We start from the raw sequence: 13732 nt of genomic DNA on the forward strand, positions 1-13732 counted from the left end.
TTGGAGGCCCGGGTCCAGGGAATTTGTCCCCCCTGCCCCCCTCTCGGCGGCCCTGGCAAGGGGTACTCCAGGACCATACTTGGGGAAACACTGCCCTATTCTATTACATGCATGCCTAAATTTCATAGTGCTGCAACACCAAAGGGGGTGTGTCCATGGGAGGGACATGGGTGGGTCAGGGGCATTCCCAGGATTTAGCTGCGGTTATAGAAATTCTTGCATTTGCGCACCTAAGTGTTATCAGTTGGGCGCCAGCATTTACAACAGCCTTTGGCTGGCATAAGTGCTCGCGCCTAAAATTAGGCATGAAATGTGTGCTCAGCTAGTATTCGATAAAGGACGCCCCATGCAGGGCATCCTTTGCAGAACATTAGCTTAGCATGGATCATTCCAGAATCTAACTTTGGCCACCATTTCTTGAATCTAGCCCTACATGTCTATATCCAGTTATGCTACCGGTAGTAGTCTATAAAGGAAAGTAGATGCCTACTTTCCATTGCAGAATAGGTTCCAAATATGGGCTCCCTAGGCACTTAAATGTACCCCCTCTTTTACAGAATTGCCCTCCACATATGAATCTGCATTAAGCACTTAACCCAGTGGTTTCAAAACCAGTTCCTGGAGGCACCCCAGCCAGTCAGGTTTTCAGGATATGCACAATGAATATTCACGAGAAACATTTGCATGCACTGCTTCCACTGCACGTAAATCTTCTCATGAATATTCATTATGGATATCCTGAAAACCTGACTGGCTGGGGTGCCTGCAGGATCAGGTTTTGGAACCAACCGATAGGCACTTTAAAGCACCACAATACACACCTATGAGCTGGAAACAACAGAGCAGCCACTTAATAAAAAAACAGATAATTTGGTAAGAGTGATCCAGAGACACATTGTTACCAGTGCCATTTTAATTTCAAGATAAAATTTAAAAATCTGAAACATTATGCATGACAGAGGGGAAAAGCTCGATGATTCTGCAGCAGCCACTGGGAGGTGATGGAGATGAAAACAGTAACGGAATTCAAAAATGTGTGGGATAAACACAAAGGAATCCTGTATGGAAGGCATGGAACCAAACAAGCTTAGTGGTGATTGGATGGCAATACCAGTAATTGAGAAGCAAAGCCAGTGCTGGGCAGGCTTTTACAGTCTGTGCCCTGATCGTGGCTGGACAGATTTGACTGAGCTGAAGTGGGCCTTCGATGACAACTTCAGTGACTGCAGAACAAGGACAGTGCTGGGCAGACTTCGACGGTCTGTGCCCTGGGATTGGTGGGGACAAACCAGAATCAAGTATGAGTTTATCTTGTTGGGCATTAAATGCCTCAGCACATTGCTATGATCAAATTATCTCGTATATTGACATCCTTAGAGTGCTTTCTACCCAGTGACTGCTTCAGCAGGCCGTGATTCCAACACTCGCATCTGCCCAGATGCCACTTATTGCTTCTCAACACAATCAAGTGCAAAGAACAATGGCCAATCAACAATACTACGTGAGATCTTACTACACTACAGCATTTACAAGTAGGTTTCTTTTTCATTCACTCGTGCACAGTACTACAGATATCATGACAACATTCCCAGTAATGAATATGATGAAAATGCCAATGTCCAGTCAAAACTGTATGGGTCCCCAACGCAAGACTGCAAAGGCTATTGACATGAGCACCAACAGAAAATACTGTCAAAGCCAAAAAGGAGGCTGAATATATGATTCTGTTGTATATCTGCAATGGAGATATGGCGGACCACAGACTACTCTTGTGAAATGTGGGTGATGATGGTTGCAGCAAAGGAAATGATGACTAGCTAACCAGGAAGGGGCATGTTATTTGTGGTTCTGGTTTTCAACAAGCTGGCATTCTACCAGTTTTAAAGAAAGAGGTGTGACAGCATGACCAGCTGACCATGTGTTGCTTCATCCTATTGGAAATTAAACAGACCCATGTGTTATTAAGCTTCCTCTTCCACTACTAGCCCCCTTCCCTTCCCTTTCCTGTTCTTTCTACAGAATGGTGTGTGGAGAAGGTTGCATCATTAAAAATTCTGACAATATACCCCATTCTTGCAACCTGATTTGAACTTTGTGACCTTTCCCCTCACCCAGTTAAATAATAATAATAATAATAAAAACCTTCACGTTAATCTTGGGTCTTCCCATTTATCAAAGAAGCCCATGTAACATTCAGTCTAGTCATTTCAAAAATAAAAGTAGTCAAATGGCCCTGCATCCATGCCTTGTTCGACATGATGGTCCATGGGTAATAACCTCACATATTCTTACTCCTACCTAGGGACAGAAATGCTTCAGATGTTGCATTCCATCAGCAGGGAAGTGAAAATGGAAAATGTCTTGCTCCTTTTGTCCTTATACATATATTATTTATATATTTTATATGTGTGCATTACATATAAAATACACACACATACACATTCACCATATCTGATCATTCTTTAGAAGCCCTTTATGTGGCAATAGGCTTCCAGAGATGAGAACAAAATGTACAGAAGCCAAAGGAGTGTAAAGAGGGCCGTCGTTAGAAGCTTGGCAGTCCGTGGCCCACCCAACTCACCACCAATTTCTGGTCTCCGCCGGTAGAGAAGCACTCCCACATTTATGAAAGCAAAAATGGTAAAGAGAGTAACGGAGAAAGCTAGAGTGCCAGGGTGAACATTGAATTCCTCTCCGTGAGCCGCGTGGTAGATGGCAGCGATGGACCAGGCCACACCAATCCCCAGGAAAACATTCACAGCGTTGCTGCCAGTGACATTACCTATCGAGGCATCTGCGTATTGGTCTTGTGTGGCTGCCACTTTGCTTGCAAATGTATCTGCAAAGTAAGAAAGCAAAGCATAAATAATAATCACTAAGATCATTAGGCAACCTAAAGAATGAAACAGTCACTCAGTGTCACAAGAATTAATAATACAGACAAGATGCTGTAGAGAAAGCAAGACAAAAACAGCATTAATGTGTGAAAGTGCCCAAAATCAAACTTCAGTAAATAGTTAAATGAAAAGCAGATGATAAAAGCTGGCATGGTCATATTTTGCCCATAGGCTGTATCAGGGGTAAAAATGTTAAAATAAAGATAAAAATATAATGTATATATCACACATAAAAATGAAACTTCATAAATAAAAATGATAACCATTGATAAATGATGTGAATAAGTGAAGTAACACAACTAAAACAACATGAATAAAAATGAAGAAACACTAACAAATAGAAACTGCATTCTTAAAAGATATCTCACATGGACAAATATAAATCCAAATATGAACGTAACTGAAGCTGTGATAAATCATGTTTGTTTATTGTTTATTGTAGTTATGTTCTACTTGTTTGTGTATCTTCAGTTTTATTTGTCTTCCTTTATTGATTCATTTCATTTATCAATGGTTGTCATTCTTATGAAATTCTTCATTTTTATGTATGATTTTTACATTTTGTTTTTGCATTGTTTTAGAGTTTTTATCCCAGATGCAGCCTACAGGTTAAACATAGTCATGTTGGCTTTTATCATCTGCTTTTAACTGAACTATTTATTAAATTTTTTTTTTTTTTTTTGCAACTGGTGCTGTTTTTGTCATAACAATCAACACAGCTAAAAAAAACGGAATATTTCTTTCTCTCAACAGATTAGCTGATCTGGCTTTCTCTGGCTTCTCCCTATCTACTAGCAATTTGATTTTCTCAACAAATATTTAAGATCTTAAGCAAGAATGCATTTAGGGGCCCTTTTATGAAGCTGCAGAAAAAAAGTGGCCTTTAGCATGTCCTTACACAGGTCATTCCTGTGTGCTAAAGGCCATTATTACCTCAGAGGTAAAATGGCTGATTTTTCTATTTCCAGCATTAGTGGCCATACACTACTTTTTCCCATTAGCATGTGAGCACTTACAAACACCTATTTGTAGGCGGTAAGGCCTCACGTACTAACCTTGCACTAATTGGTTAGTGTGCAGCAATGTAGCTGTGCTACTACTACTACTTATCATTTCTATAGCGCTACAAGGCATACGCAGCGCTGTACCCCATACATGAAAAAGACAGTTCCTGCTCAAAGAGCTCACAATCTAAGTAGGACAGGCACACAGACAGAACAACTAAGAGGTAAGGGAATTCAAGAAGTGGGGATAAAAGGGGTACATGGCAATAGAATAGTGGTTAGGAGTCAAAAACAGTGTTAAAGAGATGGGCTTTTAGCCTGGATTTGAAAATGGCCAAAGACGGGGCTAGACGTACAGGCACGGGACGTCTATTCCAGGCGTGAGGTGCAGCGAGATAAAGGAACAGAGTCTGGAATTAGCAGTAGAGGAAAAGGGGACAGACAAGAGAGATTTATCCACAGAACGGAGTACCCATATCTGTTTTATCATTCCCACCTAGTAATTCCCTTATTTGTCCTGTTTGTCTGTCCTAATTAGACTGTAAGCTCTGTCGAGCAGGGACTGTCTCTTCATGTCCAGTGTACAGCGCTGCGTACATCTTGTAGTGCTATAGAAATGATAAGTAGTAGTAGTTCCCGAGGGGGGACGTAGGGAGAAGGAAGAGTGGAGAGGTACTGGGGAGCGGTAGAGTGAATGCACTTATAGGTCAGCAAGAGAAGTTTGAATTGAATGTGGAAACGGATAGGGAGCCAGTGAAGTGACTTGAGGAGAGGGCTAATGTGAGCATAGCGACTCTGGCGGAAAATGAGTTGTGCAGCTAACAGATATGAGCAAGAACACACTAACTCTCCGTCCCAGAGCTAAACATAAATTTTATTTTTTAGCATGTGGATATCATACACCAATCTCAAAACTACCATGGGATGCTTGAGCATGTCCTGTGGTAGATATTTTACCTGCGGTATGAACATGCTTACCGCCGCTTAGTCAAAGGGCTTATTAGAGTAATGGGGCTAATTTATAGCAGGGGCCTAAGTGAAAACTCCAAAAAAGGCACCTATTCAATCTTTATTTTGCAAAGGCAGCTTAGGCTCCTATGTGCCTTTATAAAATAGGCTTTTATAATGAGTAAGGGTGTGCAGGCCAAAATGTTTCCTTCATTTTAGTTCCTGTGTCATTTAAGTGATTCTTTTTGTTTTGTCTTATTCCAGTTCAGGGACAATGTCACCAATAGTGTAACCTACTGTTCAAGAGGAGGTCATAAGAACATAAGAAGAGCCATACTGGGTCAGACCAATGGTCCACTTAGTCCAGTATCCTGTTTCCAACAGTGGCCAATCCAGGTCACAAGTACCTCGCAGAAACCCAAATAGTAGCAACATTCCATGCTACCAATCCCAGGGCAAACAGTGGCTTCCCCAGGTCTGTTTCAATAGCAAACTATGGACTTTTCCTCCAGGAACTTATCCAAACCTTTTTTTTAAACCTCCAGCACGAGTTCCAGAGCTGAACTGTTCGTTGAGTGAAAAAAATATGCCCTGCTATTTGTTTTAAAGGTATTTCCATGTAATTTCATTGAGTGTCCCCTGGTCTTTGTACTTTTAGAAAGTGTGAGAAATCGATTCACTTCTATTTGTTCCACAGAACTCAGGATTTATAGGCCTGAAATTTTGTTCCTGTCATTTTGGGTTACAAATAACATGATATAACTAATTGCTCCTCATTATCTGCCATGTTGGCAGTTACAAGCATTAATGTCAACTTGTGTTCAATGTCAGGCACGCTTCCTGCCCCTTCCTCATCCCTTTCCTGCCCCACCCCCCCTAGTGCACATTGGTATGAGATCCCGCATTAGGTTTTTAATACATTTCATTGTCATTTCAAACGAATTCACGTCCTTCAAAATGATCCCCAGCAACGCACAGATGTGCTTGCACAAATTTACAGCTGCTCCAAAGAAGATGTATTCTACGGGGGCAATCACCAATTGGACGTCTCCATTTAGGTGCCCCAAGGATGTGTGGGAGCAGTCTATTGTACAGCTGCACCTCGAGTGCACGACTTCCATTACAGCATACTAGCATAATCTGGTATTGGTACCCCTAATATATACACGTCTGTAGTTACACCAGGCCATAGCGCTGGCAAAAGTGCAGGTGATTAAAGGCCTCTTTTACTAAGCGGCAGTAAGTCCAACGTAAGCTTACTGCTCGCTATACAGGAAGTACCGCTGGGCTACCGCAGTAGCCCAGCGGTACTTCCCACCCCTACCACACCGTCATTTAAAGCGATACAAAATGTATTTATTTTTGTAGCGCCGGAGTGTGCCTGGTGGTAATCGGGCAGTGTCGCACGCTGCCCGGTTACTGCCGTGTTAATGCTGGAGCCCTTACTGCCACCTCAATGGGTGGCGTAAGGGCTCCCCCTGAAATGGCTGCACTGCAAAGCTCACTTGCCACCCAGCCATTTCCTGTAGGAAAGTGAGACTTCCCTTTTAACAGCTGCGGTAAAAGGGGAGGGGGTCTTGCACGTGTTTAAACACATGCTGACGCCAGGGGCGTAGCCAGACACCCAAATTTGGGTGGGCCTCGGTCCAAGATGGGTGGGCAGAAGAACTCCGCTTTGTCCCACAAGTGATTTGGTCTCTCCCTCTCTTGCCTGCATCCATATGGTCTCTCAAACATCCGCCCTTCCCTGAATACCTTTTAAATAGCAGATTTTCACCAACAGTGAGCAGCAACTAATACACACTGCTCATGCTGGCCCCACAGCCTTTCCTCTGATGCAACTTCCTGTTTCCGCATAGGCAGGAATACATCAGAGGGAAGGCCTCGTGGCCCGAACAGTATGTATCAGTCACTGCTTGCTGCAGGCAAAGATCTGCTCTTTAAAAGGTATGCAGGAGGGACAGTTGGGAGTTTTCGGCTGGTGGGGCTTGAGAATCCCTGCCAGCCACATTATAGATGTGCTGCTACTGGGTGGGCCTGAAACCAAAGTGGATGGGCCTGGGCCCACCCGAGCCCATCCTTGGCTACGCCACTGGCTGACCCACACCAGCCCTCTTTTTCCGCAGCTTGGTAAAAGGGGTCCTAACTATGGCAAGGATGTGTGTACTTTACAGTATTCTCTAAGGGTCATTTCACGAAACTGTGATACATGTTGACCTTAGCATGCCCTTATGTGAATTTTTCCTACACACTAAGGCTATTTTCCCATAGCCGATAAATAGGCGATTTTCTATTTTCGCAATTAATGGCTCTAATGTTCCCTGCACATTTTGTAATTCTGTGCCTGTTTTTTTTTTTTTTTAGGAACAATGTGTGTTCTCCTTTGAAGTGCAATGAAACATGGAGATTTTTCCAGTCAGGGCTGCTGAGTGGTGGGAGTAGGGGGGGGGGGGGGGCAAAATTCCCTGGGCCCAGCTTCCAAAGTGAATTTTGCCACTATCTGGATAGTGGATGAATGTTACCACTATTTGGATGAGTTCTGATGTGATCGAATTATTCAGACATTCAGCACTGGCCTCCGTCTGGACCAGGGGTATAGCTACATGGGGCCACGGGGCATGGGCCCCCGTTGATTTGGCCCTGGCCCCACCTGCTGCCAACCCCTTCAACCTCCCCTCCCCCCGCCACCGCCAACCCCTTCGAACCCCCCTCCTCCGCCGCCGCCATCGGGTACCTTTGCTGGCGGGGGTCCCCAACCCCCACCAGCTGAAGTCCTCTTCTCCGGCACGGCCGAGTTGCCAATCTGCAAGGGCAGGCTTCTGTTTCTGTGAGTCTGACATCCTGCACGTACGTGCTGGACGTCAGACTCACAGAAACAGAAGCCTGCCCTTGCAGATCAGCAATGCGGCTGCACCGGAGAAGAGGACTTCGGCTGGCGGGGGTTGGGGACCCCTGCCAGCAAAGGTACCCGATGGCAGTGGGGGAACAGGGGGTTGAAAGGGTTGGCGCTGAGGGGGGTCAAAGGTGGTGGTGGCGGTGGGGAGGTCTAAATGGGGGGGGTTTAAAAATGGCAGGGGGCAGTGGTGGGGGGGGGGGGGGGGGGGTAAAATGTGCCCCCTCACCTCGGGCTCTGGCCCCCCCTCCCGCCGAAGTCTGGCTACGCCCCTGGTCTGGACTGTGGCACTGAATATCTGGGTATTTTTGACTGTCGCAACCAGCGCTTTAATGCTCAATATTGATCCGACTGTGTTCTGACACATTGAGCCAGATTCTATATATGGTGCCTGGAAAATCCGCATTGGAAATCATTTTTGTCTAAGAGTATTCTATAAGATTTAGGCGCAGTATATGAATACGCCCAGCGCCAAAAACTATGCACCTCCATTACACCAATGAAAACGTGGTGTAAATCCCTGTATGTAGATTTATGCAGACTAGGTCACATTCTATAACAATGTACATAAATTTGGGAATGCCCATGAAACGTCTCTCCCATAGCCACGCTCCATTTGAACTGCGCACTTTAGAATTTAGGTGCAGTTCATTTCTGAACACTCTTAACGAGTTATGCGCGTGAATTCTAATTATCGCCAATTAGTGCTCATTATTGCTTGTTAAGTGCTGTTAAAAATGCTGAATGGCTTGTAAAGCTAATTAACTTACGCACGTTGTTATGGAATACACTGATTCTGGTACATAAACCTAGGTGCGACATATAGAATCCAGCAGATTATCTGTGATTGTGTCAGTATGGAATAACACAACTCAACAACCATTTTCATCAACTAATGAAGAAAATGAACCCTGAAAAAATATGCATGAGAAAGAAATGACTTTGTTTCTTTATTTCCAATTCTTCTTAGTTTTTTGTTTTGTTTGTTCAAATGCATTGTTTCTTAATGCATTTTGAATTGTTAAACTTCTACCTAGTATACAGACTCACTCTGCAAGTATGAGTTTCATTAACTTTAATGTCCCATAACATTGCTTCACTTAAGTTGAAACCTTAAGATTTCATAACATTGCCTGAGGAAGAGGGCTCTGTAATCCCCAGAGTTTGCATCTTAAACTATGTTTTAGTGTTAGGAAAGGTGGTCGTTCTATACAACTGTTGCTTTTTTACCCTTCAAAATTCTCTGATTCTCTCAGTACTAGTGTCTTTTTTAAAAGTGTCTACATCTGTGATACTATTGGGCTCATTTTCAAAAGAGAGGATGCCCATCTTTCGACACAAATCGGAAGATGGACGTCCTTCTCACAGGGTCGTCCAAATTGGTATAATCGAAAGCCGATTTTGGACGTCCCCAACTGCTTTCCGTTGCATGGACGGCTAAAGTTCATGGGGGCATATCGGAGGCATAGCGAAGGCGAGACTTGGGCGTGCCTAACACATAGACGTCCTCAACCCATAATGGAAAAAAAGGGCGTCCCCGATGAGCACTTGGATGACTTTACCTGGTTGTGTTTTCTTACAACCAAGGCAAAAAAAGGTGCTCGAATGACCAGATGACCATCGAAGAAAATCGGGGATGACCTCCCTGTACTCCTCCAGTGGTCACTAACTCCCTCCCACCCTCAAAAAATATCTTTCAAAATATTTTTTGCAAGCCTCAGATGTCATACTCAGGTCGTGACAGCAGTAGCAAGTCCTGGAGCAGTTTTAGTGGGTGCAGCGCACTTCAGACAGGCGCCCAGGCCCATCCCCCTACCTTTTAGTTTGTGGAGGAAACAGTGAGCCCTCCAAAACCCACCACAAACTCACTGTACCCATAATAGGTGCCCCCTTCAGCTGTAAAGGCTATGGTAGGTGTACAGTTGTGGGTAGCGGTTTTGGGGGGCTCAGCACACAAGGTAAGGGAGCTAAGTACCTGGGAGCAATTTATGAAGTCTACTGCAGTGCCCCCTAGGGTGCCAAGTTGATGTCCTGGCATGTCAGGGGGACCAGTGCACTACAAATTCTGGCTCCTCCCACGACCAAAGGGCTTGCATTTGGTCGTTTCTGAGATGGACGTCCTTGGTTTCCATTATCGCCGAAAATCAGAAACGACCAAGTCTAGGGATGACCATCTCTAGGGACGACCTAAATTTCAAGATTTGGGTGTCCCTGACCGTATTATCGAAACGAAAGATGGACGTCCATCTTGTTTCGATAATACGGGTTTCCTCGCCCCTCCATCGGGACATCCTCAACAAAACTTAGATGTCCCTTTCGATTATGCCCCTTTTTGTAATCCATACTATTAGTACAGCTTAAAGTGAATGTTCACAGTCCTTGAATATAGAGCTTACACTGCTGTAAGTATCGTATGGTACAATGCTTTATCAAATTACAGATAGAGTTATTAAAAAGCAGTGCCTTTTCAGTGCATGCTAATTCAGTTAAACGTGATATTTATTGTATGCAAAATAAAACGTGAGAACAAAACTCCACGAGAAAACAGCAACAGTCAAATGGGGGTGGAGTAAAGACACATACAGGGATGTGCAAATCCAAGCAGCCTTCATTAATGAGATTATTTTCTCCCGCAGTTTGGAGTGCCACACGACACGTTATTTATTGCTTGGTAAACTTCACCGTATTGTGAGTCAATTTTCTTGCCGGCTCTGGTGGTTATTTTGTTTCAGTTTATATTCTGAGGTGTTTTTTTTTATATCAGCCTGAAGGTGTGACTCCTGATGCAGGCTTCATAGGCAAAACACAGCGACCGTGCCGAGTATCATTACGAAAAGCTGTTTGGATTACCACATCCCTTTATGCATCTTTACTCCACTCCCATTTTGTTGTTTAATTTAACATTTTATGCTATTGGACCTAGTTTTAATAATGCGCATTAAGTGGATAATTCTCTACAGCAGGTTTCTCCACGTTAAGTCCTCGAGCACTACTAGCAGGCCAGGCTTTCAGGATGTCTCTAATGAATATGCATGAGAACAATTTGCATGCCCACTATATCCATTGCATTGAGATCTCCCTCATGCATATTCATTAAGGATGTCCTGAAAACCTGCTTGCAACCCTCGAGGACCGAACTTGGACAAAACTGCTCTACAGGTTGCCAAAATGTAGGCACTGGGATGCTCTGCGCTGTGTGAATTCTGTATCTGCAATTATACGCACAACTGCCATTATAGAATACTAGCATGTCAGCATTTATGCATCAGCAGTTAGGTGTGGCTAATTACACCATGCCAATGGCTAGTGTAAATGTCCATGACTAAGGGATGAAGTTATCAATGTGGGCTACCATTAAGACGTGTTATTTTACTGTTAACCCAGGTTATTATTTTTGTTACATTTGTACCCCGCACTTTCCCACTCATGGCAGGCTCAATGCGGCTTACATGGGACAATGGAGGGTTAAGTGACTTGCCCAGAGTCACAAGGAGCTGCCTGTGCCTGAAGTGGGAATCGAACTCAGTTCCTCAGTTTCCCAGGACCAAAGTCCACCACCCTAACCACTAGGCCACTCCTCCACTCGGGATATGCCGTTGATTTGCCCATGCCCATCCTACATCTACACTATCTTTGCAGTTACACACTATAAAATGTACATGCTAAGGTAATAGAAACATAGAAACAGAGCAAAATGTAGGCAGATAAAGACCATATGGCCTATCCAGTCTGCCCATCTATTCTCCTTATCACTCCCTTAGAGATCTTATACTTGTCCCAAGCTCTCTTGAATTCAGATACTGCTTTCATCTTCACCACTTCCACTGGGAGGCTGTTCCAAGAATTCACCACCCTTTCCATGAAGAAGTATTTCCTCAGGTTATTTCTGAGTCTATCTCCTTTCATCTTCATCTTATGCCCCCTCATTCCAGAGCTTCCTTTTAATTGAAAGAGATTCACCTCCTGTGCATTTATGCTGGATAGGTATTTAAATGTCTTTATCATATCTCTCCTCTCCTGTGTTTCTTCCAAAGTATACATATTGATCTTTAAGTCGGTCCCATACGCTTTATGATGAAGACCACTGACCATTTTAGTAGCTGTCCTCTGGATTGACTCCTTCCTGTTTATATCTTTTTGAAGGTGCAGATCGCAAGAATTATACACAATATTCTAAATGAGGTCTCACCAGAGTCTTATACAGGGGCATCATCACCTCTTTTTTCCTACTGGCCATTCCTCTCCCTATGCACCCAAGCATCCTTCTAGCTTTCACTGTTGCCTTTTCTACCTGTTTGGCCACCTTAAGGTCATTGAATACTAAATGCAGATAAGTGTGTAACTACAAATTAGTACCAATTAACACCAATAACTGGTTGTTAGTGTCAATTAGCAGCTTGTTTGTCACTTAAGTTACTCACGTACCTGTAGGTATTCTGTAGCTTGCGTGAGTAATTTTGTGCGCTAAGTCTAAAATTATGCATGCAAGATTATAGAATGAGGTAAAGGTGTTAGCACATGCCAACAGGGCAGCACATGTTAGTAATCAGCTTTGAGTAAACTGCTCTGCATGAAACTGATATTAAGCATTACTTATTGAAGAAAACCCCACTACTTAACTAACTTTTAGAATGATTTGTTCCCATTATATGGAAAGTCAAGTTTCTCACATTTCAAATGACTTGTTTCTTAATAGAGTTTTCAGTAATCAATGCCGTTGATTCTATTACAGACAGCAAAGCAAAGGAAATTGTCAAGGGAACAAATTATGAAAGATAACTGTAAGGCATACAAATCCAATGTAACTTTTATTTAATTTCAGCTACTGGACTGAAACAAGGGTCAATAAAGACATAAAAAGGGAATAATAAAAAAGCTTTCTCAATTTGATGGAGAGTATTTATTTAAACATTTCTATACTGCACAATCCAAAAATTCTCAGCGGTTAACAAACTATACATACATAAAATTATACAATAAACATTTATTCTTATTAAGTGGATATGTTTTAATTAATTAACTGGCTTGAACTCTTTTAGCACCTTTTTGTAGAACTAGAACCTTCATTTAACATTTGTTATGACCTTCTATTCACTGCTCATCCCAAAGAGCCAGACAAGGGATGACTTACCACAACTAGGGGTCCATAGGAATAGAGAAAATGACAGCAGATAAAGACTATCACGCTTATTTTCGAAAGAGAAGGACGCCCATCTTTCGACACAAATCGCAAGATGGGCGTCCTTCTAACAGGGTCGCACAAATCGGCATAATCGAAAGCTGATTTTGGGTGTCCTCAACTGCTTTCCATCGCGGGGACAACCAAAGTTCACAGGGGCGTGTCGGAGGCATAGCAAAAGCGGGACTGGGCGTGCCTAACACATGGGCGCCCTTGACCAATAATGGAAAAAGAAGGGCGTCCCTGACGAACACTTGGATGACTTTACTTGGTCCTTTCTTTTCTTAAGACCAAGCCACAAAAATGTTCCCTAAATGACCAGATAACCACCAGAGGGAATCAGGGACCACTGGGTTAACTAAACATCCATCATCTAAATGAGAAAAATTACATACTAATATCACTGATCTTCTCGAGGCACCGTCAACAATGCGAATAAATCAAGTATACATTGATGAAATCAACCAATTTATTACAAAAATACATTCTATGTTCACATTTAAACCTGTCTAATTCAGAAAGGTGCAGGCCCTGTGAATAGTATTCATGTCTCAACTTTTCTGTACTATGGTGTAGAACTGTATCTTTAAAATTTTGTTTATTCATTAAATAAGGTTCAACAGAGATTGTTAAGTATATTGCTTGCCAAAAAATTCTGTCTGTTTGAAAAAATTGTATTTTGTTCAATGTCACCTTCTGGTAGCATTCAGTCTGTGTGATAACAAAATATGAGATCGTGGCAGTGAAAAGATGGACTGTCTGATAGAAAATGCCCAAGTATGATTATTAATTCAGGAATCTGTAGAAAAGC

The 13732-nt window shown here is 43.0% G+C and overlaps 1 protein-coding gene across 1 annotated transcript in view; it reads right to left on the reverse strand.

The window, feature by feature from the left end:
- Nucleotides 1-2462: 2462 nt before the first annotated feature.
- LOC115464260 (THUMP domain-containing protein 2-like) overlaps nucleotides 2463-13732 on the reverse strand; it is a 79118-nt gene continuing 67848 nt past the window's right edge. Inside the window, exon 9 of the mRNA XM_030194660.1 lies at nucleotides 2463-2839. Within this exon, the coding sequence (XP_030050520.1) occupies nucleotides 2463-2839 (377 nt within the window). The remainder of the gene's footprint in view (nucleotides 2840-13732) is intronic.

Source organism: Microcaecilia unicolor, chromosome 3 (genome assembly GCF_901765095.1).
Source record: "Microcaecilia unicolor chromosome 3, aMicUni1.1, whole genome shotgun sequence".
NCBI lineage: Eukaryota > Metazoa > Chordata > Amphibia > Gymnophiona > Siphonopidae > Microcaecilia > Microcaecilia unicolor.